Below are 27,688 nucleotides of genomic sequence, written 5' to 3' on the forward strand. Positions count from 1 at the left end.
GTGAACTGGATTTTTGAAGCTATGAGAGATTTTACCAAAGTGCTTAAAAATGTAGTAGAAATGTTCAAGTTGTGTGGGAGTGCCAGCTTGCTCATGAAATTTGCTACGTGCTCCACACTCAATAATAAACACCCCAGAATTATGAATCTTTGTGCTTTTTTTTTTTTCTTTTTTTTTGGTTTTCATGAGACAGGGTCTCACTAGGTAGTTCAGGCTGGCCTTGAAATCACTGGGTAGCCTGGAGTGGCTTCAAATGTGCAGCAATCCTCCTGCCTCATCCTCCCAAGTGCTGGTATTACAGGTGTGTAGAGCACTCCCAACTGTTTGTGCTTTCATCTGTATACTAGTCTTTCATTAAAATTTGTGTTTTGTCTTAGTAACTCCAATATCAAGTTTTGCTTTTATCATCGATGAATTTTCTACAATTGTAGAAAATATTATAATCCCTATTTATAGTAGTATACCTTAGTTTTGGACATCTTGGTACTTCATTGGACATTTAAGCTTTGTTTAAGTTCTTTCGTTTTTTATAATTCTAAAAATAACAGAATATTATACAGTTATGTAAAAAGAGGTAGTATAAATATGTCAGTATACATACAACTTAAATTTTGGAGATGCTACAGAGCAGTATGTGGACCATGACCCTCTGTGTGTAAAACATATATGTGTTTTATCCATTAAAGAAACTACCAAGAGTTTGATTGTGAGGATAAGAAAGAACTTTGTACATACCTTTAGTCCTGTGTGAGTGTTTTCCCTTTATTAATGTCTCTCACTCCAATCTTTGGTTTTTTGTTGGTTTGCTTTTACGGTGCTGGGGATCGAACCCAGGCAAACTGGCCTCCCCCACGCAGCCCTCGCTCTCCCGTCTGGTACCCGCACCTTTGGGGTTGTTTCCCTCTCACTTCTCTTTTTTTTAGCCTCTTTGTGATTCTCTCTACACCTTTCTCCAAGCTCATACCCACAGATACATATAGGGGTGATGGGGGTCAGTACTGTATAGAAACAGGAGTGCTGTGAATCTCTCTCGAACTTGCTTTTTCACTGCGGATATTATGAACGTAGTATGCAGCTACTGTTTGAGTCGCTACATATTAGGTAGGCCCCTTATTGGTGTTACCGCTTATTTTTTTGCTGTAGCAACGCTGTAGTGAATGTCCTTATGAATGTATATTTGTGCTTTCATGTAATCTCTATGTAGGATATGACTCAGAGGATCCTATTTTTTCCCCACTGCTGGGGATCAAACCCAGGGCCTCCAGCATGCCAGGCAAGTGCTCTACCTTGGAGCTGCACCCGACCAGTCCCCTCACTGAATTTTTAAAAAAAGATTGGGGAGGACCAAAATGGATGATGGATATTGGGAAATAGGAAGAAAACGTTCAAATGGGAAGGGGACGGAGGAAAGGGGGTGGGGAGGAAGGGAAAGGGGGAAAAAAAAGAATAGAAAGGAAAAAGTGGAAACAGCTTTTGTAAATAAGAAGGAGAAGACAGGCTGAAGGGAGGGGCCGGGAATGGGGGGAAAAAGAAGAATCAAGATACTTACAAGTACAAATTCCCTATGAGTGTGATCATTATGTATATCTAATGTGTACCAATCAAATCAATTTTTTATAAAAAGATCAGTGAATTTCTAGTGATACTGTGGTAAGGGTAGGGAGTAAAACCTTTTTAAAAAGAATACCAGTTAGTTCAGAAGGAATGACAGCATTTTTAAAAATTCACCATTTCCACCTACAGTGTAATTATGTAAAATGAAACAGGCAGGGCCCACTGTGGAGGCCAGAACCTGCAGGTGAGGTGGTTGGGCTCCTCACGCAGGGGCGCAGACTGATTTCTTACCAGTAACGGGGCCGGGCGGTGGGCGGAGGGCATATTTACAGTAGAAATCACGCAGCTACCTCTTAACCAGATGACCAAGTGCAGCGTCGGTGACGGAACTCTTGGATGCAGTGAGGCAACCCATTCTCTTATGAAGTGTTTCCGAAATCTTTAGCTTGCATTTAATGACTCTTTCTGTTCATCTGTAAGCATAAGGATTGCTTCCTGTAGAGAGGACGACAGACGATTCTACTGTTACGACCTTAGGGAGGCTCATTAGTGTCTTCTCAGCCTCAGGGCCCTCAAGTGTACATCAGTGACATTGAATCAGATAAATGTATGATGATAACCTAGCAAGAATGTATTTCGTTAGTACTGGGAATCAAACTCAGGACCTTGCGCTTGCCAGGCAGGCGCTTGTGCTGCTGAGCTACATCCCCGGCCCTAACCTAGTAAGAACGTAACACCAGTTCCTCCCCGCTCTTGTTCATGGCCACCAAGTATATTTTGGGGGGGGAGGAGGGTGGTTTCCGGTACCAGGAACTGCACTCATGACCTTGCGCTTGCCAGGCAGGCGCTGTGCCGCTGAGCTAAATCCCCAGCCCCCCACCAAGTATATAGCTAAATAAAAAGCTACATTTTTCTTTTTCACATCTAATTTCCTTACCTGATTATTCTGTGTAACTTGATTGTATCTTGTGGATTGCCTATACTCGCTTAGATCTGTAAGCAAAGGAAACCACCAAATATGCCAGAAAGCCCTCCATCCAAAATGTTCAAGGGACCCTCTAGGTGGGAGAATACAGATTAGAACATCTCCAGACTCACTCAACCAAGTTTTGGTTGACTTGCGTGAAATTACCAACTTTATAGATCAGAAATGGTCAAATATTAGCAGTTCGCGTGGTTCATCCTAACGTGTGGGTAGGCTGACAGAGGCTTAGCATGTGATCTTCACTTGTCAGGCAGGCTCTTTTAGTCTTCCTTACGGTTTTAGACAAAGGTTTTCTTGAGGAGGAGAGCGGAAGACCTGTGCTGCCTCAGGTTTGAAGGGAATGGGGTTTGGGGCCGTAAATGCTTAAGGGCGTTTCTCCCCGTCATGCTTTCCCCGTCACGCTCTCCCCGCTGCAGTGGGCCGTCCCCGTGTGACAAGTTCGCTCCAGTGTCTTCTCACCTTTTTTGCCTTTTCTTCCCAGGAGTGGGAAGTGAGAGCACAAGGAAAGAAAATTATTCTAGCCCTTCTTTTCCTTCCCTTTGGACTCCAGATTGGTCTTTTTAGATAGATAATTGCAGAACCTTGAAAACTTGAGGGAAAATAATTTATTTCAAGTTCCAGATGGTTTTCTTCTAAAATAATAATACACCTTTTTTTTCCAGCTTAGTAGAATATAGAAAGTAACAGGATGAGAGATTTCAAGTGCTTGGGTCTCCCCCCCCCTCCTTCTTTCCTCCCTCCATTCCCTCCCTTCCCTCCCCCTCCTTCTCCCCTCCCCTTCCCCTTCCTCCCTTTTGTAGAGCATTGACAACACACACGGGAGACTGGGAAGCGGAATCTGGGGCTGTGAGGGCGGGGTGACGTTCTTATGTGGTTGCAGGAATCCTCCAGGCTATGGCCCCTATCACAAGGGCCACGGTTGTTGATCCTGTGAGAAAGTGACCCGTCTTCCTCCCCGCATGAGTGCTGGACTACATGTGTAGTTTGAGTATTTCCAGGCCATCTTTTGAGTTCCCAAAACAAGAAATCAATCCATTAGAAGACTTACCCTTTTGACAAGCTGTGATCAAACTTGTATATATAAATAGCTTTATTAAAAGACACATTATTGCCATTTTGAAAGTTATTGTTCACGTCCTAGACAGTTGCCCAGGAAGCCATCCTGCACGCGTCCGGAAGTGGCCCGTCCTCGCCGTCTAAGGACTACTGCATGCTGTACAACCCGCGTTGGAAGGAGCTTCCAAGTACCCTAGAAAATGCGGTAAGTAAAGCTCAGCTGGCATTTATTTATAAAAACTAGTATATCAGAAAGGTGAGAAGGAGTGATAATTAGGTTTTAGGTGTGAACTAGTTTTGATATATGGTGATTAATAATTATTATTTTATTGATAACGTACTTTTCTATGAGAAAAGCATGTTTGGGAATATTTATTTATGTATTTATTTATTTTTAGGTAGATCAAGCTGGTCTTGAATTCACAATGTAGCCTAGGCTAGCCTGCAACTCAGCAATCCTCCTGCCTCAGCTTCCCGCGTACTGTGATTATAGGCATGTACCACCATGCCTGGCATGTTAGAGAATTTTTATTTTTATTTTTATTTATTTATTTTTTTTTTGGTTTTTCACCGGTACCGGGAACCGAACTCACGACGTTGCGCTTGCCAGGCAGGCGCTTTGCCGCTGAGCTAAATCCCCAGCCCCGAGAATTTTTAAATACTACCTCTAAGCTTGGTTGTTTGTCATAAAAATAACTGTGTTTTCTTTTTTCTCTTTCTGTGTGTGTGTGTGTGTGTGTGTGTGTGTGTGTATGCACTTATGTACTGGAGATTGAACCCAGGGTCTCGCATATACCAGGCAAGAGCCCTACCATTTAGCTACATTCCCAGCCTTTCCCCCTTTAAATTTATTTGAGATAGGGTCTTGCGGAGTTGCCCAGGCTGGCCTCAAACCTGCAATCCTGCTGCCTTGGCCACCTCAGTAGTGGGATTACAGATGTGCACCACCACACCCCCCATCATAAATTTCTAATGTAAAAGAAAATTAATTTTAGTTTTGGTCCCAGGCCCCCTTCTACAGTGAGCATGTGCTGTACCACTGAACTATACCCCCAGCCCCTAAAAGAACATTTTATTAAGCCAGTATGGGTGCCTTGTTACTGAGCATATTTAGGAGAAATACGATCTTTGTTACATTAGAGATACTTCTTATTTCCAGACTTCCTTGGGTTTGATGAACCTGACTACAACACCCCTATGCAACCTTTCTGAAATTCCTCCCGATGGCATAAAGAGCAAAGCCGTCGTCGTGCGGTGGGGACCCTGCCATTTCCTGCAGAAAGCCAGTGTCGCCCAGGCGGGAGGTGCTGAAGCCTTGCTGGTGGCCAATGACAGTGTTGTGGTGAGTGACGAAACTGAAGCGCTTTCAAAGTCACGACGTCGGATTTCTCAGGAATTGAATTAATGTCTCTGTGTGTGGCTGAGGGGCTCAGTTTGGAACAGCCTGATGGAGGCTCCCTTGCCAGTAGCATTTCGGAGGGGTTTCAATTGGAAAACTTTGTTGTTTTTGCCCTATTTAAAGAAAACCTTGTTAGGAGCAAACATACACGTATACGTGTATGGTAGGTTTGTGTGAACAGCGTGTGCGGTATACGATGCCACCTACGGAATACGTCAGCTTGTGTTTAAGGAATTCCACCTGAGAATTTATAAACTATAAAGGAAAAATACCTGCAACTTGGCTATATAACTTGAAGAAGACTACAGTGTATATACTTAATAGAATAGTTTGTATTTCTTTTATTCTGTGACTATGTGTGTAAAGGCCTGGCATCGTGGCACATGCCTGTAATCCCAGTACTCTGGAGGCTGAGGCAGGAGAATCTTTGTGAGTTCAAGACCAGCCTGGGCTACAGAGCGAGCTCAAGGCCAGCCTGAACTGCATAGGAGACCCTGTCCCAAAAAGACAAAAAAAAAATGTATATACACTGTATTATATAATAAGGTTTCATGATACATTTATTTTTCTCTTAGTTTCCTTCTTCCTGGAACATATCTGCATTTCCTGATAGGAAAATACTAATTGCATTTATAAATCACAAAGACTTTAGAGACATGGAGCAGGTAAGGCTGTTTTTGCGTGTGTTTGTGGAGTGCACCTTTACCGTTCATGCTTAGTCTTGGTTATTATATATGTTCTATTTGCTGTTGAGGAGCTTAAATTCTTTGGGAAGTTGCTCTCATTTGGTACAGTGACATGCTGGACTCTACACAGCACGTTTATTTATTTTGAGTTCCTTTAAAATCTCTTGTGTCGTGTTTCATATCTGTCGTACACCCTGAACAAAATGTGATGGTGGGGTACGCTGAGCTCTCGAGGTGTTACATTCCAAAGCGTGCGCTTTGCCTAGAGAATTCCCTGGGCAGTCGGGGCTTCTTTACTGCCCGTTGGGTAGTGTCCTGCCCAGAGTGAAATGCCAGCTGCTTCGGGCAAGCTCCGGTAAACTCCCGCCTGTGTCTCACTGCCCGCTCTCCCTGCAGACTCTGGGAAGTAACATCACCGTGAAAATGTATTCTCCGTCCTGGCCCAACTTTGACTACACCATGGTGGTTATTTTTGTAATTGCTGTGTTCACGGTGGCATTAGGAGGCTATTGGAGTGGCCAAATTGAACTGTGAGTGTAATTAAACTTCTGTGTTTTGTGATAAATGGTTAAAAGCATTGTTTTATAATCATCATAATCATTTATGACATTTTAAAATTGTAGCTAGCCTCAGCATATAATGCCAACAAGACCAAAATTTAAAAAGAAAAGGAGTGTCTGCTAGTGGCCCGTCATCCAGCGCTAGAGTTTCAGGGGACATGCTTGTGTGTCTCTACACAACTTCCCCCTGCCCATCCCCGGGCCCCCCCCTCACGGGCCAGCCAGCCCCGGCAGTATTCCCCAGCGAGACCAGTGGTGTGGGAGCAGAGGAGCAGTGGAGAGAAATAAACTTTTTGTTTTTGAGACAGGGTCCTGCTGTGTAGTTCAGGTTGGCTTCAAATTTGCAGTGATCCTCCTGCCCCAGCCTCCTGAGCGCTGGGACTATGGGCAAGCACCACCACACCCAGCTGTATAGTACATTACTTTTGTAATAAGAAATAAATTTAAATTGGTGTTAAAGGTAGATTTGGGGGGTTGTTATTTGTCTTTGAGACAGAGTGTCGTGGTGCACACCTGTTATTCTAACACATGGGAGGCTGAGACAGGAGAATCACCATGAATTCCAGGCCAACCTACCATACTTGTGAGACCCTGTCTTGAAAAACAAAAATAAAATAAAATTAGCTAAGTTGCACAGGCTGGGCTCGAAATTGTAGTCCTCCTGCCTCAGAGTGCTGGGATGACAGGTGTGTGCTACCACATCTGACTTGCAGGTAGATTTTTAAAAGAACTGCACGTGGTGGAGATTTGGTAAAGTTCCTGCATGTGTCTATGCAGGGAAAGCATGAAGGCAGTGACGGATACTGAAGACAGAGAAATGAAGAAGAAAGAGGAGTACTTAACCTTCAGCCCTCTCACGGTTGTGATATTTGTGGTCATCTGCTGTGTTATGATGGTCCTGCTCTATTTCTTCTACAAGTGGTTGGGTAAGAAGCCATGGCTTACGTTTGCTCCTTTTAGTGTACATTCTTTTCACTTACTTTGAAGTATCTTTTCCGTCAAAGCTTTCGTTCTACCTGGAATATTTAAGTAAATAATTTGGTGAAGTTGCCAGAAGTATGAAGTCTCCGTTACTCTGAGATTTAAAAATAAAATCTGATTAAAACTGTACTGTGTTTTGAGATAGGAACACTCACTCACGGGTGACTTGAGAGAACGACCTTGGCCCCCAGATATCCCACTGCGCTGACAAGCAGCGATAGCCCGGCCTCGAAGCTGCAGCGCGAGGACTTTTGATGGCTATATTTAGTTGCGTGAGATAAAAGTTGATTCAAGTTACTGATTTATGGTTCTCCTTAACCCCAAAGTATATTTCATCCTCTTGTCTGTTTACAAATCAAGATGTTGTATTGCTTGGGTTTTGTTCTCCTTGTGCAAGCACTTAGCATCATACTGTCTGTGAAGACACACAGGTAGCTGCCTGCAGTCTAGACAGCAACGGATTCTTTTTCCCTTTAGACGCCAGAGACAGGAACTGCACCTCGAGACAGCCTGATGAGTGTCCTGACAGGGTGGAGATTTGCTGTCCCTGGCATGAACAGGAGGGAGACCAGGGACAGGCAGAGTGCACCTTGTGAGAATTAGCAAAAACCCTCTGTAAAAACCACTAACGGCTACAGTGTTTGTTTGGAGCACGTTACCATAAATCTCTGGACAAGAAAACAAAAGCCCTAGGATGTGTTTCAGCTTACTGTTCAGTTTCTCCTGTCCTGTGGCAGAACCTTGCAAACTGGATCTATGCGTATTCCCAAGCTTTCAGTTATGCGGTATCGCTCACTTCCGTCTGCGGCTGAGTGGGACGGTATTTGTGTGATGCTAGCGTCCAGCAACTGATTCGGAGTTGCGTAGTCAGCCTTCAGTTATTCGGCCTGGATTAGGTGATAGGTTCTGTCTTTCACAGAAGTCCTCCACCTTATCCTAAAGCATATTTTAATTTTTGATGCACTATTTCCTCAAATATATTGTTATTTAAAAGGTTGATGCTCTTTATAAATGTAATTTTTGCTATAAGAAGATCAGACACCCTCACAGTGATCCCAGGACAGAAGATTTAGTTATGACGCTGGCAAAACTTGCTGTGGTGTGGCAAGATTTTGTTTCCTCAGAATGGTTCCTCTGGCTGGCCCTGCTGCCGGCCTTAATGTGTTCACTAATCGTTAAGGCTCCTTTGCTACTTCGTGGCTGGGAAAGTAACGAGGAGCACGGCTGCTGCTTCCCCCGTGTAACCATTTTCTAAGGTGCGATGGTGAACAAGGCAGTAAAACCCTGGTAGGGCCTCAAGAAACACAGTTTCCACCAGTATATTAAAACCTGGGTTGGGCAGTTTTGGTAAATGACTCACCAAAACCAACCTGGCAGTCTGTGGCTGACTTCTGCTCACATCGTGGCACACCACCAAGGACCAGAAGAGCCGCACGTGGCAAACAGCTGAGTGTGTGCTGCATATGTTCCCGGCACCTGTGCACATCACCTCCCGACTCCTCCTGTGACCCATCCTGGGTGTTACGACCTTTTATAGTTCGGACACGAGAACCAAAGGGATAGAAAAGTGATGTAGCCAACACCATCAATCAGAAAGTGGCTGTCCCTAAGTTAGTCTGTCTAGATTAGTCTCTTCCTGTCCTATGTAGCAGAGTGTTAGTTTCCTGAAATCAAGTAGAATTTTAAAAATTTAGTTATACTTTTTGTTTCTGTTTTGAAACTTTTGAGAATGCTCAGGAAAGAATTTTTTTTTAGACAGGGTCTCGCTGTGTAGTTCAGGCTGGCCTTGAGGTCACTATGTAGCAGAGGCTGGCCTCGAACTCACAGTGATCCTCTCCTGTCGCCTCCTGAGTGCTGGGATTACAGGTGTGCGGCACCACACCCGACAGTTGCATTTTTAACGATGATTCTTAATGCTTTATTAATCCCTCTGTTCCTGAGATTTAAATTAAACTGATAAATATCGATAACTCATTTCATTGAAATCCTTAACAGACACATCACTTTGAATTACTGAATGACAGAAAATGTAGAGCCACCTTCAGCCCCTTAAGGAATCCTACCAATCTCTCATGAAACTAAAACAACACATAAAATTCACATTCAGGAAACTCTAAATATTTTCAGCTTAGTAACTAAGACAGTAATACAGTCACTGCACTGAAAGTATTACGATCCACTATAGAAAGCTAAAGCGTGAATTCTGTTTGTGTACTGTTTTCTTCTCCCATCTTCCTGTTATGTGAGTTCATGTCTTTTTTTTCTAGTTTATGTTATGATAGGGATTTTCTGCGTAGCATCGGCCATGAGCCTCTACAACTGTCTGGCTGCGCTGGTTCAGAAGATACCTTGTGGAAAATGCGCGTATGTATCTCTTATGGAGAGGGCCATGGTGCTGGCCTTTGAATGTAATACCATGCAATGAAAAGCAAGTGTTGTCTTAAGCCTGTACAGTCCAAGATACATTGGACCTTAGGCTGTTTCAATTTTTTTTGTGTGCGTGTGTCTTTTTGAGACAGGGTCTCGCTATGCAGTTCAGGCTGGCCTTGAGCTCACTTTGTAACCCAGGCTGGTCTCAAACTTGCGACAATCCTCCTGCCTCAGCCTCCCGAGTGCTGGGATTACAGGTGTGCACCACCACACCCGGCTTAGGCTGTTTCTTTTTTTTCTTTAGGCTGTTTCAATTAATGAAAATTAAATAAAATTTTTTAACATTTAAAATTTGGTACCTTGGTCTGAGATGTATTTCAAGGGTTTTATGGCTACTCTTTTGAGGCTGGTGGCTACTGTATCGGACAGCACGTTTCCATCAGCACAGACAGTTCCTGTCGGATTGATCATTATGTCTCATTTGTTTCATCTAAAACCAAAACTTCTTAGTTGATATATAACTGCTTCTTAAAATCAGTTAATGTTTGGCATTTCTTATATCAAATCAAGTGAGCTTTGTCTTTTATCTTGTATTTTATGTTGCATATGCTTAACTATTTCATCTTTTTTTAGGATTGCATGTCGTGACAAAAGCATTGAAGTGAGACTTATTTTTCTCTCTGCGCTGTGCATAGCAGTAGCTGTTGTTTGGGCTGTTTTTCGAAATGAGGATAGGTATGAACACTCAGTGTATTCTGTTGTAGGTTCAAGGATGGATTACTTTATCTCTGCCTTGATACTTACTTATTGTGATTATTGTAGAATTTTTTTGCTTTTATCCCAGAACACAAGCTACTATTTAAGTGAGCAAACCTTGTCCTAATGATTTGAACTCATATAGAGGAGGAAATAAGGGTTATGACTTAAACACGTAGATTTCCAAAATATTGTTAGTTATGGTATAACCACATGAGGGAGTATAGTCCAACTCAGAATTTTTCATTCTCTGTGAATCACTGTGCAGTGAAAATACATGCAGGATATATTTTTAAATTTAAAAAGCAAAGTACAAAAGAACATATAGATTATACTACCTTTCATGTTAAAAAGAAAAAGGTGTATAAGGTACCTGACAACTTACAGAGAGAAGATATAGAGGGTACCTGTCTTATGCAGGAAACACAACTGGAAACAAACACATACATGTGTAGGTTTATTTAATGGTTAATTAATAAAATGACTGATGCCCTAAACATTTCATGGCCTGGAATTTGGTAACCAAAGTTCGTACAACTTCCTCAGCTTCCTTCTGTGAGCATCAGTTGAGGATGATGTGTGTCAGTTTCTGGTAGTCAGTTACATCGCCATCACTGCTTTATGCCCAGCTGTCTGGACGCGTCTGAGCACAAGTGTCCTTTGTTGATAGCTGCCTTTCTAGAAAGAGACGTGTATCGGTTCAAAGATGAAAGACAAATGCGCTCTTGTAGCTGATGTATGGTCTCTGCATTAGCCTTTCAACTTTTTCTTAGTATCGTAGTATTCATTGTTTTACTAGGACAGTACATTGTTAAATGGGGAGACTAAGAGGGGCTTTTGTTGTTATCATACTTGCCTCTTATAATTAAGCAGTCAAATCATAGGAGTTGAATGGCATTACTTGAGAGATGTACTTCCTTTTTTAAAATTAAACATAACTGGATAAAACAATAGAGTATTCTCTTGTTGATTTTAGGTGGGCTTGGATTTTACAGGATATCTTGGGGATTGCCTTCTGTCTGAATTTAATTAAAACACTGAAGTTACCCAACTTCAAGGTAAAGTATAGTACTTTGCTAGTTAAAATAACTTTTTTTCTTTTCAAAACAACTTTATTAAAGTATAATTTGCATGTATAAAATGCATCCATTTTAAATATACTGCTTGTTGCAACTTTACAAATGTAGAACTGCACAGTCGCCATCCCGCTGAAGCTGCAGGGCCTTCCTGTGTTGAAAGCTGCCCTGGGGGCCTGCCTGCCACCCCGACCTCAGACAAGGGCCACCGCCGATTTGCTGACTAGAGTATTCTTAGTCATATCGTATGCGCAGTTCATAAAATTCTTCGGAGACTGAATTTCAGGGAAGAGCATCTCCTTGATTCAGTGATATTTTAAAAAAGAAATGGGACAGTACAGATAAAGGTTTTAATGATGTTTAAAGAACAAAAGTGCATATAGTAGTAACCAAAAAGAGCCTTTTAAAATAGTGTTCAAATGCACGTTCACATGTTTATTTGCACTTGCAAAATATTTAATCTCTACACTTAGACATGGGAAATTTGACCTTTAAATGTGTTTCTTTCTTCCACAGTCCTGTGTGATACTTCTAGGCCTTCTGCTCCTTTATGATGTGTTTTTTGTTTTCATAACACCATTCATCACAAAGGTATGACCGCGTTTTCTTTCTTTTTTTTTTTTTTTTGTTTTTGAGATAGGGTCTCGCTATGCAGTTCAGGCTGGCCTTACACTCATTTTGTAGCCCAGGCTGGTCTTGAACTCCACAACGATCCTCCTGCCTCAGCTTCCCCGAATGCTGGGATTACAGGTGTGAACCACCACGCCCAGCTTGGCTGTATTTTCTGAAGCCATGAGAAAACATGCTGAAAGATGAGCGTCCTAAACCTACTCCTAGATTATTTCTTGGGTGTTTGCCACCCAATTCTAAATTCTTTTAAGAGAATTGTCATTGAAAATTCAATTAGCCTTTTGATAGAGGGTATTTTCCAGCCTTTAATCCATTATGTTAGACAAAAAATGTCTACTGAATGATGTAAAGATGAGAACGTCTATTTTTTCTACCCTTTTAAAGGCAGTTTTTCTTACTCTAAGATAGTAAGTGTCTACTGTAGACAGTATGTAGACAACCAAACGTGAGAAGGAACGAGAGACAGGGTGAAGGGAAGAAACGAGAAACGTTATTGCCGCTTTCACGTCCGAGCTCCTAGGCCGAGACCAGGGCAGAGCGGCTGCTGGACGTTAGAAGGCCCAGACTGTGGCTCTCGCCCTCGCCGACCGAGCCAGGCTCCTGGCCCTTCCTGCTCCAGGCTCCCGGCCCACTCGGAGAGGACGCACGGCCAGCCTTCCACCCACCAGCACGTCAGTAGAAATCTTGTAGTTGCAACCGACAGAAGCCACCCAGAGCTTTCTACAAAGAAGCTCCCACCGCAGGGGCTATGCCTGGAGGCCAGGGCGGGGCTGGTGTCGGAACAGCTGGACCCAGGGCCACTGCGCCTTCTCGGAGCCAGGCCGCCTCCTTGGAGCCAGGCCGCCTCCTTAGCTGGCAGCCCGTAGCTCTCCCTGGCTTCTCATGAAGGAGAGGCGTGGCAAGCGTGGTCATCCTCCACCGTCTGTCCAGTTGGTCTCTGCCTCGGCCCTTTCCCCTCTTTACCCACTGCCCTCTGCTTTATTCTGAATTTTGATTTTTAAGATTTTGTTCCTTTTTCCTTTATCACTAACACATATTTAGCATTTGAAATTTACTGTTTGATTTTATCTTATTTTATTTTCACAGTGCTGGGGATTGAACCTAGGGCCCTGTTCATGCCAAGGAAGGGCTGTGCCACTGAGCTCTGCCCCTACGCCTGCTGGTTCTTTACCCATTCTTTAGACCCTGCCATCTATGAAATTGCTATACAAATCTGCACTTATGCTGGGAATAGTGGCACGGGCGGTGATCCAGCAATGGGGAAGCCGAAGCAGGAAGATTACAAGTTTGAATTTAGCTTGGGCATCATAGAAACTTAGTAAGACCCTATTTCAAAATAAAAAATAAAATAAAGGCTCAGGCCATAGCTCACTGTGAAGACCCTGAGTTCAGTCCCCACTGCTCCCCTCAAAAAACAACCCTGGACTTCTGGTAATTGCTGTAGGGCCTGGAACAAACTGTTGCAGTGCTAACGTGGCCACTGGGTAAGAAACAGAGCTTGCTGTCCACGCTGTTCTCCTCGCACTTTCTATGCCTTCATGAAGGAATGTTTGAGTCACTGACCTCACTGGCCACTAGTGGCCTAAAGAAAGCGCAGAGTCAGTATTGTGGGTGATAACTAATACTGGTCACTTGTTAAAGTACATTTTTAGTTCTATCTAAAGCTGTCCTGGCTTGTATCACTTTACTTCATTCAAAATAATGTTATAGCGTACTGTCTACAAAGCCATCCTGTAACCTAGCAGGCAGCCCATGGTCTGGGGCCCGTGTGCTGTCTAGCAGGATACCCACAGGCTGTAGCTAAACTTTTCAAAATAATTGTTCCGTGTAACTCTAGCATCGCTTTATGAATGCTGAACTTTTGTGCCAGCAATCCATTTCTGTTCCCTGCACATGAAATGTTTCATGATGGTAAAGGTGTGGAATAGTAATTAAAGGTGTCTTTTAGCTTGCTTGCTTTCTTCTGTGCCTGGGAAAATTTTTGTCTTTTTTCCCATCTTAGTTCCTGCTGATTAGGACAGTTATTTCTAGCAGTCTGACTCAGTGGAGAAAGCTGAAGTGCTCTTGGGAGTTCAGTCTTGATTTGTTTGTTTTTATGAGGCCTCAGTTTAGTAGTAATTAAAAATGAAAATCAAGTATTTAAGTGCCAGTCTGTACGGCTTTGACTGTAAATCTGATGAATTGCCTACGGGTTGCTATACGCCTGCCCCTGACCCGGACGTTAGGGGGCTTCTGGTGAGGGGTGCAGCTGCCCTGCAGGAGCCCAGCGCCGAGGGCCGGATACACACTGTGATGCGTTGCTCTTCCATGTATCCGTGTATCGAGGCACAGTGGTAGCTACTCAGATAGCTGTGACTGTATGGAGACCTCAGCGACGGTCTTCAGCAACATGATTTTCATAACTGCTGGAGAATGAGCCCGAGTGAACTCTTTATCTGGACGCTTGATCACCTGGGACTCTCCTATCAAGAGCCAGATCTGGTATTAGCTCATCTTGCCAGACCTCTGTGACTTAATCCTTCTCCTAACCCAAGCTGAACACAAAAGGATTTCTGCAGCTAGTGATTTTATCTTTCTCCTTGGCTCAGGTGTCAGTGAAATATAAACTTGAGTCTAAAAACACTCAAGCAATCCCTGCTGTGCACCCCACGCCCGCAGAAAACATGACAGCTAACCAACCACATTTTCCTAAAGTTAGCATTTGTGTATCTCCCTCCACCTGCTTTGCTGACGTCCTCACCACGCTGTGAAATGCAAAACGGGTGCTTCCTTGGCCTGCTACCTCAGAGCGTCTCCCGCAGATAGAAAGTCTGCCATCAGACAGGGAGGGAGACTCGGCGAAGGTAAATGTTTTGATTGGAACACGGAAAGCAGGCGGGGCTGAAATCAGACAGGAGGAGTGCGGCTGGAGCACTTTCTCAGGTTCGCTAGGGCTGAGTCTTCTCACACTTGGCTTCACCCTTTTATTATTGTGAACAACCAGAAGATCAAATGCGTATTATCCAAATAAAGTGACGCAAATCTGTTACAAAGGTAAATTTAAGAGATGTTAGTATGTCTCTCTTCTCTGATGTTGCTACAAATGACAAGAACTATAGTATGTTACATTATAAATAATTTAAAGTGCTTAGGCCAGGCAAGGTGGCACATGCCTATAGTTCTAGCATTAGGGAGGCTGAGGCAGGAGGATTGCTGCCAGTCTAAACTATACAGACAGACCGTCTCAAAAACAAAAAGTACTTAAAATGTATAACCCATTACGAAATTTAAAAGTACAGTCTAGAGTTTAAAGATGCTATTGAATAACCTGTGTGTGGCTTGTCCATCAGCTTGGGGTACTTACTGAGTTCTAATGGAGTGGGACAGTGTACTCAGTAAAGTTTGTCTCAGATAACTGCAGTTCTTCCCATCTACAGAGACCATTTTAGGAAAATAGCCATCTGTCCACAGCCCGTTTTCCTTCAGTTCACAGTGGCCATGTGCCAGGGGCCGTAAGTCCTTCTCAAACAGTGGCAGGTTGTTCTCCTGGCCTGACTGGACAGTTTCACCTTCTTTCTCCTTTTCAGAATGGGGAGAGTATCATGGTTGAACTTGCAGCCGGACCGTTTGGGAATACTGAAAAGGTAGGAATGAGCCTGGACGGCAGTGGCTGCCCAGTGTATGTGCGTCCTGCCAGTTGTGCTGCCTTCCTGTGTCATGTTAGTGCATGTGAAGGTATATAACACTTATTTCTCACAAAATGTAGCCCTTTTCTTAGTGACTAAATTATTAAACGCCTGTTGACTTGGGTTTCATCCTAGAATGATGGGAACTCTGTGGAAGCCACTGCTCAGCCCTCAGCTCCCCGTGAGAAAGTAAGGATTGTGTGTCAGAAGCGTTCCCGGGGCTTTAATCACACCCTCTGAGACAAGACTCTTCTGTGGGGAAAACCCAGGTTGCCAAAAAAATCTGTTTCAAGGCCTGAGTCCTATTCTTGGTAAAACTAAAACAGAAAAGAAAAGAAAAGGTTAGATATGGGGATAGTGGACTTGCACTGTCAATCCTTCATGGGTTGGGTTTCTTTTCCCCAAAACTACATGTGTGTTTCTCCCAAGCTTTCTGTACCTGCAGAGCACATATATATAACGTATATGTGTGTGTGTGTATATGCGTAGATGTATGACCGGATTTATACCCTCCGATTTGAAGGGTTTTTTTAAACTCATTTTAAAAATGTTAAAACGAGGATTGTAATGTTCGTCCTTCCCTTCCTAGAGCGGCGCTGGGGAGAGGCTCACCGGTGGCCTTTCCTTCTTTCTCTTTCTGTCTTCCTTCTCCCCTCCAGTTACCGGTCGTCATCAGGGTGCCAAAGCTGATCTATTTCTCAGTAATGAGCGTGTGCCTCATGCCTGTCTCCATCTTGGGCTTCGGAGACATTATCGTACCGGGTGAGTGATTGCGACAGAACCGGCGGCGGCGGCTTGTAGTCGTCACAGCTGCGGTGTCTGTCACAAGTCGCCGGCTCCGTGCTGAGTATTTCTGGCTGTTGCTAGAGCTGGGGTCAGCGCTGAGGAAGAAAGGGAGCTTTTCTGAGAGGTGGAGGATTCGCGCAAACGGCAACAGCAACATAAAGCATCCCTGGCTCACAAGAGCCTGAAGGAAAGCAGCTAGGGTCAGCTTCGCCTTCTCTCCCGATCAGGGTATTCCGCGAGTCTTTTTGTTTTGTTTTGTTTTTGTTTTTCTCCGGTACCGGGAACCGAACTCACGACCTTGCGCTTGCCAGGCAGGCGCTTTGCCGCTGAGCTAAATCCCCAGCCCCCCGCGAGTCTTTGTAAACGTTGAAAATAACAGTACCGAACATACAGCCTGTCTTGCTTCCATTTTATAATAGTCGTGTTCTAGGGAGTAGTTCCAGGATACTAGGCAAGGTTATGTGCAGAGGGAAAGCTAGAACGCCAGCGTTGTTTGGCTTTCTATTTTTTTGTTGTACCGGGAATCAAACGCATGACCTCAGGCTTGCCAGGCAAGCGCTCATGCCGCTGAGCTACATCCCCTGCCGTGTGGCCTTCTAATCCAAACCGGGAGTTTGTAGGGAAACAGGTTGCCTGCTCCCGACAGCGATGGCAGTGCTGCCTGATTTCCCCACAGGCTCTCTGTGGGATGGAATTGCAACTGCCTGAAGGCAGGCACCAGCCTCACAAGGTGAGGCAGCAGGAGAGGGGCCAGGGCTCCCTGTGTGCCCCTGTGGGTTATGATGGCAAGCGAGTGGCTCGGTGGACCGACTAAGCCAATGTCCAGAGAAAGGTTAAACCCTCCAGGAAGGTTGTGCTGGGGGCCGCGTGCATTGAGGACACCTGTAGACCTGTGAGGAGGCTGGCTATTAAGGGACAGAAACATTTTGAACTAGGAGGAAATAAGAGAAAGGGTGGGGAGACCCAGTTTTAAGCTTCACCTGTGTTTCCTTATGCCGACAATGAAATCTTGAGGTTCCTTTCCTAAGAAACAGTACTGTTTTAAAGGATTAGCAGTCTTTCCCTGTCAGCTGAGTGTGGCCTCGTGCTTTGGTTTCTTCCGTGTCCTGTGGGTTGACTGCTTTTGCGCGGGGGAAGAGTGCGGCCTCTCTGCAAAGGCCCTTCTGTCTCCAGAGTAAAGAGGGGTAAAGAGGGAGGCCGACTCTGCTGCCCTGGGATCGGCCCAGCAAGTCAGCTCAGGGAGTCTCCACTCCTGTCAGGGACATGGGAGGGGACGTGCTCCACGTCAGCTGCAGTTCCCGCAGCATCTCTAACCTCGCTCCTCACCTTCCCACTGCCGCGCTGCGGGCTGTGTAAGATCTCCTGTGTAGCCCCTGGCGTAGAACAAGTAAAACTCACACATAAGTATTCTGTTTTTAAAGTAAACGTCAGAGGTCTCAACAGAAATATGTCCCCACAGGGCAGAGTTAACAGTACATGATTTAATGTTAAGAGCTGCGTTCTGTTTTTCTGTGCCTGGGTTATTTCGTTTAACATAATGCCCTCCAGGCTTGTCCATGTTGTTACAAGTGATAGAATGTCATTCTTTCCTATTTTTTATTTTTTATTTTAAAGAGAAAAAAAATAAAAATAGTAATAAAACAGTTTCAAAACGCAAACAGGTATGGAGGAAAGTTACAGTAATTAATATATTGGGTGTCTTTGTCTTTTTAGTAGTTATTCAGGGTACAAGATACAGGCATGATAGCTTGTTTAAACAATATTAGCACAAACCTTTCTTTTCAGTGAACGAGAGAAACTAACTGTGTAACTATCTTAACTCTTTTGAGGTACTTTAATGATCTACTGCAAAAAGGAAAGTTAAACATATACTGTTGTCCAGGGGGCTGGGGATTTAGCTCAGCGGCAAAGCGCCTGCCTGGCAAGCGCGAGGTCGTGAGTTCGGTTCCCGGTACCGGAGAAAAACCATATACTGTTGTCCACAGTTGGATTTATATTGCTGTTATTGTTTTAAGACAGTAACGTGGAGAATATTTTTGTTTTTCTAGGCCTGTTAATTGCATACTGTAGAAGATTTGATGTTCAAACTGGTTCTTCTTCTATATACTACATTTCTTCCACAATTGGTAAAGTTATTTCTTCTTCTTTTTCTGTGTGAGTATGTGAGCATTGTTTTGTCTAGAGGAAAAATACAGAAGTATAAAAATAATAAGTCCTGGATTTTGCTTACTTGCCATACGTTTTTCCATCAAAAAGAGATAATTATACCTTATTTATATTATAAGGTCTTAGAGGCTTGGAAAAGAAAATCAGATGTGGAGAAAACGAATTAGGTTCTATAGGTAATGTTTATCAAAATATCTGATTCATAAATAGCCAGTAAATTGTGTATTACTAGATTTTTTTAAAAATAGCATATGAATAGTTATGTATTTATAGAAATTAATTTATGGCACAATTACATTTCAGTTAAGACAGCAGGAGTAGTCACTTATGCCTCTATTTCTATTATTGAGTAAAGAGTCAATTACAGGAAATAAGCCAAAAAATACCCTCCTGCTTCTGCACATACCACACGGATCTGAGCCCACAGCCCCAAGCTCTTGGTGCTTAGGCAGGTGATGGCCCCAGGGCCCTTTCTTACTGGTCCAGCCGGCTTTCACGTGCCCTGTGGAATTCAGCCTAGCCACTGAAAAGTGTGCGTTACTGCTGGAGACGGCTGTTCCCGGAAACGGATGCACTCCCAGCACCAGAGAACAGCTAAGTGAGGAGAAGATGGGCAAAGAAAACAAGGAAAGCAGCGGGAGGCCATCAGTTACGGTGTCAGGAAGGGCGTTACCTCCTTAGAGCCTGGCACCAGCCAGTGTGGGGGGTGAGGGGCTCCGGGGAAGGCAGAAGAGAGGAGTGCCCTGGACTTAGCTGTGTAACATGGGCAGCTCAGCCCCCCTCCCCAGCCCCCGCTGCCTCAGCGTCGGCTCGAGTAGTTAGTAAGACTCACTGATCTGAAGGCACTACAGCTCCCGCAGTCTGGGATCCTGTGTCCTTAGGAGAGGTCAGGTGATGTCTGGTGTGTGCTTACTAAAGAAGCCTAGGAAGGATAGAATGCACACTGGGAAGATTTTTCAGAGCAGCCTTTACTTTGTACTTACAGGTGCAGATCTAGTTACCTAACATGTAGAACACCTTTAGTTACCTTCACCCATGATAAAGGCTTAGGTTGAAATAGTAACTAGTTTCCAAATTCATCAGAAGCTCTGTGAAATATTTTTCTTCGGATATTTGTCTGAGGAAAACAATGAAATTATGGTAAGAGGTCATGTTGTACAAATGTCTTCAGAAATATTTGAAAGTCGATAGGCTCGTAGGGGAGGGAAGCCGTCCCTTGGGTAGCAGGGAGAAGTGACCGGACCCTGGTGCTCTTGCAGCCTATGCCATTGGCATGGTCCTCACCTTCGCTGTTCTGGTGCTGATGAAGAAGGGCCAGCCCGCGCTCCTCTACTTAGTGCCCTGCACGCTCGTTACTGCCTCCGTTGTCGCCTGGAGACGGAAGGAAATGAAGAAATTCTGGAAGGGCAGCAGCTATCAGGTGCGTGCTCACAGCGCTCCCTGATGAGTGGGAACAGCCGGTATGTATCAGAGCTGTGGGAGGAAAACTCACCGTAGGTCTGCCAGGTGCAACATCGGCTCTTAGGGAACTAAGACAGCATCTCATGTACACTTGCAAAATCCTCATTAAAGTGCCAGGCAGGGTGCGCACGCCTCCAGTCCCAGCACTCGGGAGGCTGAGGCAGGAGGATCGTTGTGAGTTTGAGGCCGGCCTGAGTTCAAGGCCAGTCTGAACTGCATGGTCAGACCCTGTCTCCAAAAAACCAAAACCCTCATTAAAGTAAACTTGAGGAAGATGGAACTGGAGTTTGAGACTGACTTTAGCCATGGACAGAAAGAGTCCTAAGGTTTTACAGGTAAATATTTTATATATATATTCTCTCCAGCATCTGAATGCACCTCACCAGGGCACCCATTTAGATTGAGATGAAACAAGATGTCCTTTCTGTAAAATCCCTGAGACAAAGAAAGTCTGGATACCAGGGCTGTGGTTTGAGTTCTTCCTTCTTGGAGTTAAACCCCTTCTTTCTTTCCCTCATGTCCTTTGTGTTCTGGCGAAGCCTTTTCATGCTGAAGTGAAGCGGGGGTGGGAAACTGCTCTGCGCGGGGGTCCGGGCCGCACTGGCCCCTGCGAGGGCAGCTCGGGGACCGTGATGGGGACGGCGGGCGTCTGTGTCTGAGGGAGGCGCAGGCTGCGGCTGTCACTGGAGGAGCAGTTCCAAGTCCGTGTGCCCTTCGGCGCTCTATGCAGCGTCTCTCGCAGCGTCATTTAATGACAGGTAGTCAACGTGTCGTCTTGGAGCTGGGAAGGGCACTGGCTTACGTTCTTTCAGGTAAACCACGCCATTTCCTGAGATTTGCATAAAATAATAATACCCGCCTTGCCTGCGGCAGGGTTGCTGTCCCCTCTTGTGTTCATGCACAAAGAACTCGTTTACGGCCACAGGTCCTGGGTAAACTAGGACGGTAACTCTTAACGTTTGCATGAAGGCGATGTGCACGTAGGTTTAGTTGCTCTTGGTTTTTGCTTTTTCTGGCTCAGGATCAAACTCAGGGCCTCACACTTGCTAGGCAAACACCATTTTTTTTTTTTTTTTTTTTTTTTTTTTGGTTTTTCTGGTTTTTCTCCAGTACCGGGAACCGAACTCGCGACCTTGCGCTTGCCAGGCAGGCGCTTTGCCGGTGAGCTAAATCCCCAGCCCAAGCACCATTTTTTATATTTATAGATTTCTTAAAAATTGAAGTGTATCCTACAGCACACACTGTGCTAATAGCCTTTGCATATCACATCCTGAAAAGGACTCACTGCCTTGTTTTTTTTCCACTATGTATCCTAGGATAACCTTGAACTCACAGCAATCCTTCTGCCTCAGCCTCCGGAGTGCTGCGATTATAGGCATGCACCACCACACCCAGCAAGGATCATTATCATTTTATTAGTTTTATATTTCTTCACTGAACAGATGTTTATTGAGCAGGTCTGTGAATTAGGAAGCATTTTAGATCTGCTGATAGAAGATGAAGTGACACACGGGCCTATTCCCATGGCCTCTGCAAAGTTCCAGCCGAGTAGGGAAAAGCCAGGTGGTGTCACTAGCAATGTGACAAAGGATGGTGGGGAGGGCGCCACGAGCCGCAGAAGGGCCGCGGTGTCTGTGGATTCCCGTCAGGGTCACGGTGCCTTGGGAAAGCTCCCGTAAGGACGCTGAATGAGAGCTGGCGCTGCACGGGCTGAGCGGCGGGTTGTGTGGCAGGCGCTGTGTCCTCACAGGCTCCTGGGAGGGTCGGGCACTCGGAGCTGGGCGGAGCTTAAGATGGGTGTGGCATGGAGTAGGCCAGGAGGTGAAAATGAGGGAAGCAGGCAGGAAGGTCTCACTGGGTCTCGGGGGCCACGTTAAAGCAAAGTGGGCCAGGTCAAGAGAAATGCAGGGCATTGTCCGTGGGAGAGGAAAGGGGGCGTGCAATGTTACAGCAGGGAGAGCAGCAGGTTTGGGGAGGAAGGTGATGAATTCAGTGTTGGACAATTTAAGTGCTGGATGTGAATTTGGAGTTGGACGTTCCAGAGTACCTATAGAATACAGGAAGAGACAGTATGAGGTGTGGTCAAAATACATGGTGAATCTTTTAAAAATTTTTACAAGCCAGGTGTGATAGTGCATGCCTATAACCCCAGCACATGGAGGCTGAGGCAGGAGGGTTACTGTGAGTTTGGGGCCAGCCTGGACTACTGCGTTTCAAGGCCAGCCTGAATTATAGAGTAAGAGCCTATCGCAAAAAATACATTGCCATGAATCCCCTTCAAAAATGCCCCTACTTTTTTTTTTTTTTTTTTTTGTCGTTTTGAGACAGGGTCTCGCTGTGCAGTTCAGGCTGGCCTTGAGCTCACTTTGTGGCCCAGGCTGGTCTCAAACGCGAAACAGTCCTCCTGCCTCAGCCTCCCAAGTGCTGGGATTACAGGTGTGCACCACCATGCCCAGCACATCTCACCACTTTCTGAAACAGTTCTGGAGTCCTCTTTCCTGAGTGTCTTTCGGAGGTATGATCCAAAATACGGTGAATGCTGCTGCCACGTGCCATCCAACAGGAAGGCAGCTTCATAAAAACACGATGCCATGTCCTCGCCCACTTTCTTCACGGGGTCTGGCGCTGTGCAGCTCTGCCTCTTCCCCAAAGTCAAAATGACCCTGAAAGGGAAAAGCTGTGAATTGATTCAGAACACCAAGGCAGCCAGGACAGTCAGCTGAAGACCCTCAGGAAAGGGGACTCCAGAGCTGCTGCAGAAAGCGGCAAGAACAGCGGGATGCGTGGGTTCCAAGTGAGGGGAGGAGTTCGAGAGAAAGTGATGGCAATTATTTACTGTTGTAATTTTTAAAAATGTAAACATGCTCCCCAATCCTAGCCCATCATGGAGTAACTGGGTCTGTGGGCTGGAGACAGACCTGGCTGCAGGTGGCATGTGGGGTGTCCGGAGCACAGGAGGTGGGTGAGGGCGCAGAGGAAAAGCAGGACCTGGGACAGGCTGGCCGCAAGAGTGTCCACCACTCAGGACTCTTACGGACTGTGAGGGAAGTCAGGATAGGAAGAACATGTTATGGGCTTGTTGTTTAGGGTTGGCACGAAATCTTAACTTAGAATTTAAATCTGGGGCTGTTAGAGAATCTCATGCTTCTTGTCATTTTCATCACCATTTTATTTTTACTTATGAAAAAGTGCTTTCCCTGCAATGCGGCTCTTACATATTTTGGTGGGGTTTTTTGGTTTTTTTCTTTTCTTTTGTTGGTTTTTTTTTCCGGTACCGGGAATCAAACTCAACGACCTTGCGCTTGCCAGGCAGGCGCTGTGCCGCTAAGCTAAATCCCCAGCCCCTGCATTTTGTTATAAAAGTAGGTGCTCACTCTAGAAGATTAGGAAAATGTAAAAAATACAGGAAAATCAAACCCACCGCTAGTCCTGCCACCTGGAGACAGCTCGGTTGAGGGGTTCCTCAGGCCTCTGCAGGGAGTGCACGGGCAGCTGCATGATGCCCCTAGTAGCTCCGAGCTTGCTTTGTCAGTGCATTTTCATTTCAGATTCCTGTAAAAATCACTGTAGTGGCTGTGTAATGTTCCCTCCTGGGCATGTACCAAACTGCACTATTTACTTTGACCCAGAAATCTCTCTTTAAGAGGTTCTCCAGAAAGTAATTGAAACTGTGGCCAAAACTGATGTGAACAGTTGTTCATGCCAGTATTTCTGGTCTTCTTGTTCTGTTTTAATGATGTATAGGTTAATATTATTGGCTGTTCATCTAAAAACCTAAAATCTTCATGCAGGCTCCAACCTTGTTTTCACTTCAATAATCTCTCTGTGCATTGTAAAGTTATAAAGTAATACATATTTGCATTTTTAATCAAGAACACAGAAGTGTTTAAAAGTGGAGCCTCTTTTCCAACCACCCGTTACCTCTCCCACCCCTGAAAAGGATTGACCAACTGGGCACAGTGGGGCACAGCTTAATCCCAGCTACTTGGGAAGCTGAGGCAGGAAGATCTCAAATTCAAGGCCACCCTACACAACTCAATGAGATCCTGTCTCAGAAAATCAAAAGGTCTGGGGCAGGGCAGAGTAGCTCAGTGTTCCCTGGGTTTGGTCCCTAGTCCCACAAATGAGGGTGGGGTGGGGACAGCTATTGTGAATAGTTTATGTGTAGTTTCTCTCTGTTTGTGTCAGCTTACGCCAGAACCAGTTGAATATTTAGGGCTGTTCTATTACTTTGATGAATTAACACTATATTTCTCTGAAATTCTCCATAGTTCATTTATGTCTGTGCTTGATTCTAGCACCTTTCTTGCTTACTAGAGTCCTAGGTTTGATCTCCAGCACCACCAAGAGAAAAATAAAAAACTACAGCTAGGAGTTTGAGGCCAACCTGAGCTGCAGAGTGAGTTTGAGGCCAGCCTGAGCTGCATGGCAAGACCCTGTCTAAAAAAAAAAACCTCCCAAAATATATTTGCTATTAGTTATAGGGCTGAGAGTTTTGTTTTGATTTGTTGGTTCAGTTGTTATTTTTCAATTCATTAACTAGGTTTTCATTTTCCTAGTTTAAATATTACAACTTTGAATTTCTGTTAAATCTGGTTTCTTTAACTTATTTGTAAGAGGAAAAAATCCTAAGTCATCAGAAGCCCCAGAGAAAAAATTGTTTAAACTCAGCTATTCTTCCACTGTATACCAAATTTTAAAATAATTAAGAACAGAAATTTGCTGAAATTTTAGGCAATTCAGTCACAAAGCATTAAAAATTATTGTTAGGAGAGAGTGCATTTTCCCAGAAAACTAGCATTTTTGAAAGCTATATAATATAATACCTTCATAAAATGATTTCCCTGTTCACGTGGCAAAGAAAACTCTTATTGCTTGTGTCAAAACTTACAGTCAAAATTAGTTGTTTTCTGTTATTTGTGAGTAAAAGTATATTCTAGTGGGATTTGAGGGGTTGTTTCTTTATTTTGAGACAGGATCTCACTGTGTAGTCCAGGTTGCCTTGAACTCACTATGCAGCCTAGGCTGGCCTCCGGTTTGGGGCAGTCCTGCCTCAGCCTCCCAAGTGCTAGGATTACAGGCGTGTACCAGCATGCCTGCCCATTAGCGTGTTTACCATTCTGGCAAATTATTTAATCTCTGAGGACTCTGTCTCCTTGTTCATAAAATGAAATTGAATTTTCAAAACAAAAAAGTTGCATCAAGTGACTTACTAGTCCACGTGTCAAAGTAATTATGACTCTGCGTGATGTTTCTCTCAAGAGAAAAAAATCCTTATTTATTTATTCCACACTAATTAAAACTAAAGCTTACTGGAAAATCAAATCAATGGAACTGAGTACTGTGGCCCTTGAAACCCTCCAGAATAAAAGGTCACAGAAATACAGGGCAACTAGCCATGAGCTGTGGAAAAGAATTTGCAGTTAAGATTTCCAAACCAGGCGTGGTGGCACACGCCTGTAATCCCAGCACTCAGGAGGCTGAGGCAGGATCATTGCGAGTTCGAGACCAGCCTGGGTTACAAAGTGAGCTCAAGGCCAGCCTGAACTGCATAGCGAGACCTGTCTCAAAAAAAAAAAAGAAAAAAGATTTCCAAATCTGTAGTATTCTAATGAATTATAGAACTGTGTAGTTCTAATCTGTACTATCCTAATGAATTATAGAACTGTATAGTTCTAATCTGTAGTACCCTGATGAGTTGTTGACCTGTTGCTACTTTTGATCAGAGAAATGTATAGGAAATTCCCAAAGACTCCAAGACAAATGCTCCAGTGTTTCTACGAAGTCTCCCCTTTAGGGCAAGACAGGAGGGACAGTTTGCCCAATGAAAAAGGCATAAGCCCACGTCAGCACACCAGGGACACTAAGGACGTCTCTGTCCGCAACATGGGGAGCCAGTATATCGGGTTCCGAGTTCTCCGCTTTGGATCTGAGCCGTGATGCCTCTGCATAAGGAAACGTCCCAGGGTGGGGCCTAGCCGACACAGGAAATTCATTCAGGTTTCATAACAACGGTCTGCTTTCAGGTGGTTTTGCGTAGTACCTCCCGCGCACCCTTGCCACAAGGTCAGCTGTGGAATTTTCTACCTGTGTGAGGTTGTCACTCAGAAAGCTTGGGGTGCTAGAGTATTCCATAGTTTGGATTTTTGGATTAGGAAATCTCAACCTGTACCTCAACAATTTCTCTCTCTTTTTGGTACTGGGGATTGAACCCAGGGTATTCTACAGCCCAGCCCCTCTTTCATTTTTATTTTGAACCAGGGTTTTGCTAAATTTGCCCAGGCTGGCCTCAAAGTTATAGTCTTGCTGCCTCAGCCTCCTAGCATGCTGGGATTACGGGTGTGCACTACTATACCTGGTCTCTCACTTTATTTTATATAGCTTATTTTATCTTTGATTACTCCAAAATAATAGCAAAAATGTTGGTACTTACAAAAATGACTTTCTGTTTATTTATTTATTTTTTGGTCTTTTTAAGACAGGATCTCGCTATGCAGTTCAGGCTGGCCTTGAGTTCACTTTGTAGCCCAGGCTGGTCTCGAACTCACAACGATCCTCCTGCCTCAGCCTCCAGAGTGCTGGGATTACAGGCGTGCGCCACCCCTCCCGGCCTAAATGACTTTCTAAAGACTCTAGAGATATAAGTTTAGTTCAGTGTTATATGGGTTTTTTGTTGTTGTTTTGTTGTTGTTTGGTTTGGTTTGGTTTGGGTTGGGTTTTTTGAGATAGGGTCTCAATATGTAGTTCAGACTCCCTACGTAGCCCAGGCTGGCCTCAAACTTGTGCTGACCCTCCTGCCTCAGCCTCCTGAGTGCTGGGATATAGGCATGTGCCACCACACCCGGCTAGTTTAATGTTTTAAAAGTGCTTCACTTAAAATAGCATATGACAATCATGACCATCTTATGAGGACTGCAAAACATAATTAGGAGGCGGGTGCGTGCACTTAAGTGTCTAGCAGCTTGGGTACTAGCTGGGGCATTACAGCTGTACCTTGCCTCGTCCCGCGCAGCTCTCCAAATTCCCAGGGAGAGGACCCTGAGAGGATGGGAAAAAGGCCAAGAGTCAGAATACAGAAATCAGGCCGGATGGAGCCCCGCTCCTGATGGAAGGGAAGGAAGGGAGAAGAAAGGAGAACCAGGAGCGAGGGCCTGGCTGCAGCGCGTTGGGTTATCCGCTAGCTCGGGGTTGACTGTCACGCGAACCCCGCCGCCTGACAGCCTGTCCCCGCGGCTGGCCTCACGCCCCGAGTTCCCGAGGCTGGAGCCCGGATTCCTGCAGCCCTGGGCCCTGCGTGTGACCCCGCCGCTCCCGCGGCCGCACCCCGGGGCCTTAGGAAGGGCGGAGCGGGCAGAGCGGCAAGGAGAGCGGGTGTCGTCCAGGTCCGAGGGGCAGCGAGCCCGGCCTCACCGCGGGACCTCATCGCGCCGGGGTCGCTGGGAGAAGGCGGCTTCGAGCTGGGTGGAGAGAAGAGCCGTTCTGGAGGTGGAGAGGACGCAGAGGCTTCTCGCGGCGGCCAGGCCAGGACCAGGGCCGCCCGCGCCTGCCCCGGCGCCC

At 45.1% G+C, this 27,688-nt stretch overlaps 2 protein-coding genes across 3 annotated transcripts in view; one reads left to right on the plus strand and one right to left on the minus strand.

The window, feature by feature from the left end:
- Positions 1-238: 238 nt before the first annotated feature.
- The window catches only part of Sppl2a (signal peptide peptidase like 2A), a 28,667-nt gene continuing 1,217 nt past the window's right edge, over positions 239-27,688 (plus strand). Inside the window, exons 1-14 of the mRNA XM_013510290.1 lie at positions 239-301; positions 3,681-3,800; positions 4,755-4,937; positions 5,570-5,659; positions 6,077-6,210; positions 7,018-7,166; positions 9,489-9,585; positions 10,225-10,326; positions 11,324-11,405; positions 11,940-12,014; positions 15,620-15,676; positions 16,378-16,480; positions 18,553-18,630; positions 19,930-20,090. Coding sequence (XP_013365744.1) covers positions 254-301; positions 3,681-3,800; positions 4,755-4,937; positions 5,570-5,659; positions 6,077-6,210; positions 7,018-7,166; positions 9,489-9,585; positions 10,225-10,326; positions 11,324-11,405; positions 11,940-12,014; positions 15,620-15,676; positions 16,378-16,480; positions 18,553-18,630; positions 19,930-20,090 — 1,479 coding nt within the window. The 5' untranslated portion in view covers positions 239-253. The remainder of the gene's footprint in view (positions 302-3,680; positions 3,801-4,754; positions 4,938-5,569; positions 5,660-6,076; positions 6,211-7,017; positions 7,167-9,488; positions 9,586-10,224; positions 10,327-11,323; positions 11,406-11,939; positions 12,015-15,619; positions 15,677-16,377; positions 16,481-18,552; positions 18,631-19,929; positions 20,091-27,688) is intronic.
- On the minus strand, positions 21,489-27,682 carry LOC102027151. Of its 2 annotated transcripts, XM_005376659.2 has the most exons (4): positions 27,125-27,682; positions 23,050-23,168; positions 22,598-22,794; positions 21,489-22,178 (listed from the first exon to the last, which is right to left on the minus strand). In XM_005376659.2, exons 2-4 carry the CDS (start codon positions 23,064-23,066, stop codon positions 21,610-21,612), a joined length of 783 nt encoding a protein of 260 aa, XP_005376716.1. In that variant the 5' UTR covers positions 23,067-23,168; positions 27,125-27,682; the 3' UTR covers positions 21,489-21,609. The 2 variants fall into 2 exon arrangements, with proteins under 2 accessions (XP_005376716.1, XP_013365745.1); XM_013510291.1 differs by lacking the exon at positions 23,050-23,168.

This window comes from Chinchilla lanigera, unplaced genomic scaffold, assembly GCF_000276665.1.
Source record: "Chinchilla lanigera isolate Chin_1 unplaced genomic scaffold, ChiLan1.0 scaffold00008, whole genome shotgun sequence".
NCBI classification, from domain to species: domain Eukaryota; kingdom Metazoa; phylum Chordata; class Mammalia; order Rodentia; family Chinchillidae; genus Chinchilla; species Chinchilla lanigera.

Excerpts from the sequence above, each read along its gene's own strand:
- LOC102027151 (XM_005376659.2), bottom strand. Across the intron at positions 22,179-22,597 it reads CAGAACTGTTTCAGAAAGTG|GTACTCTGGAACGTCCAACT; the intron begins GTGAGATGTGCT and ends TGTATTCTATAG.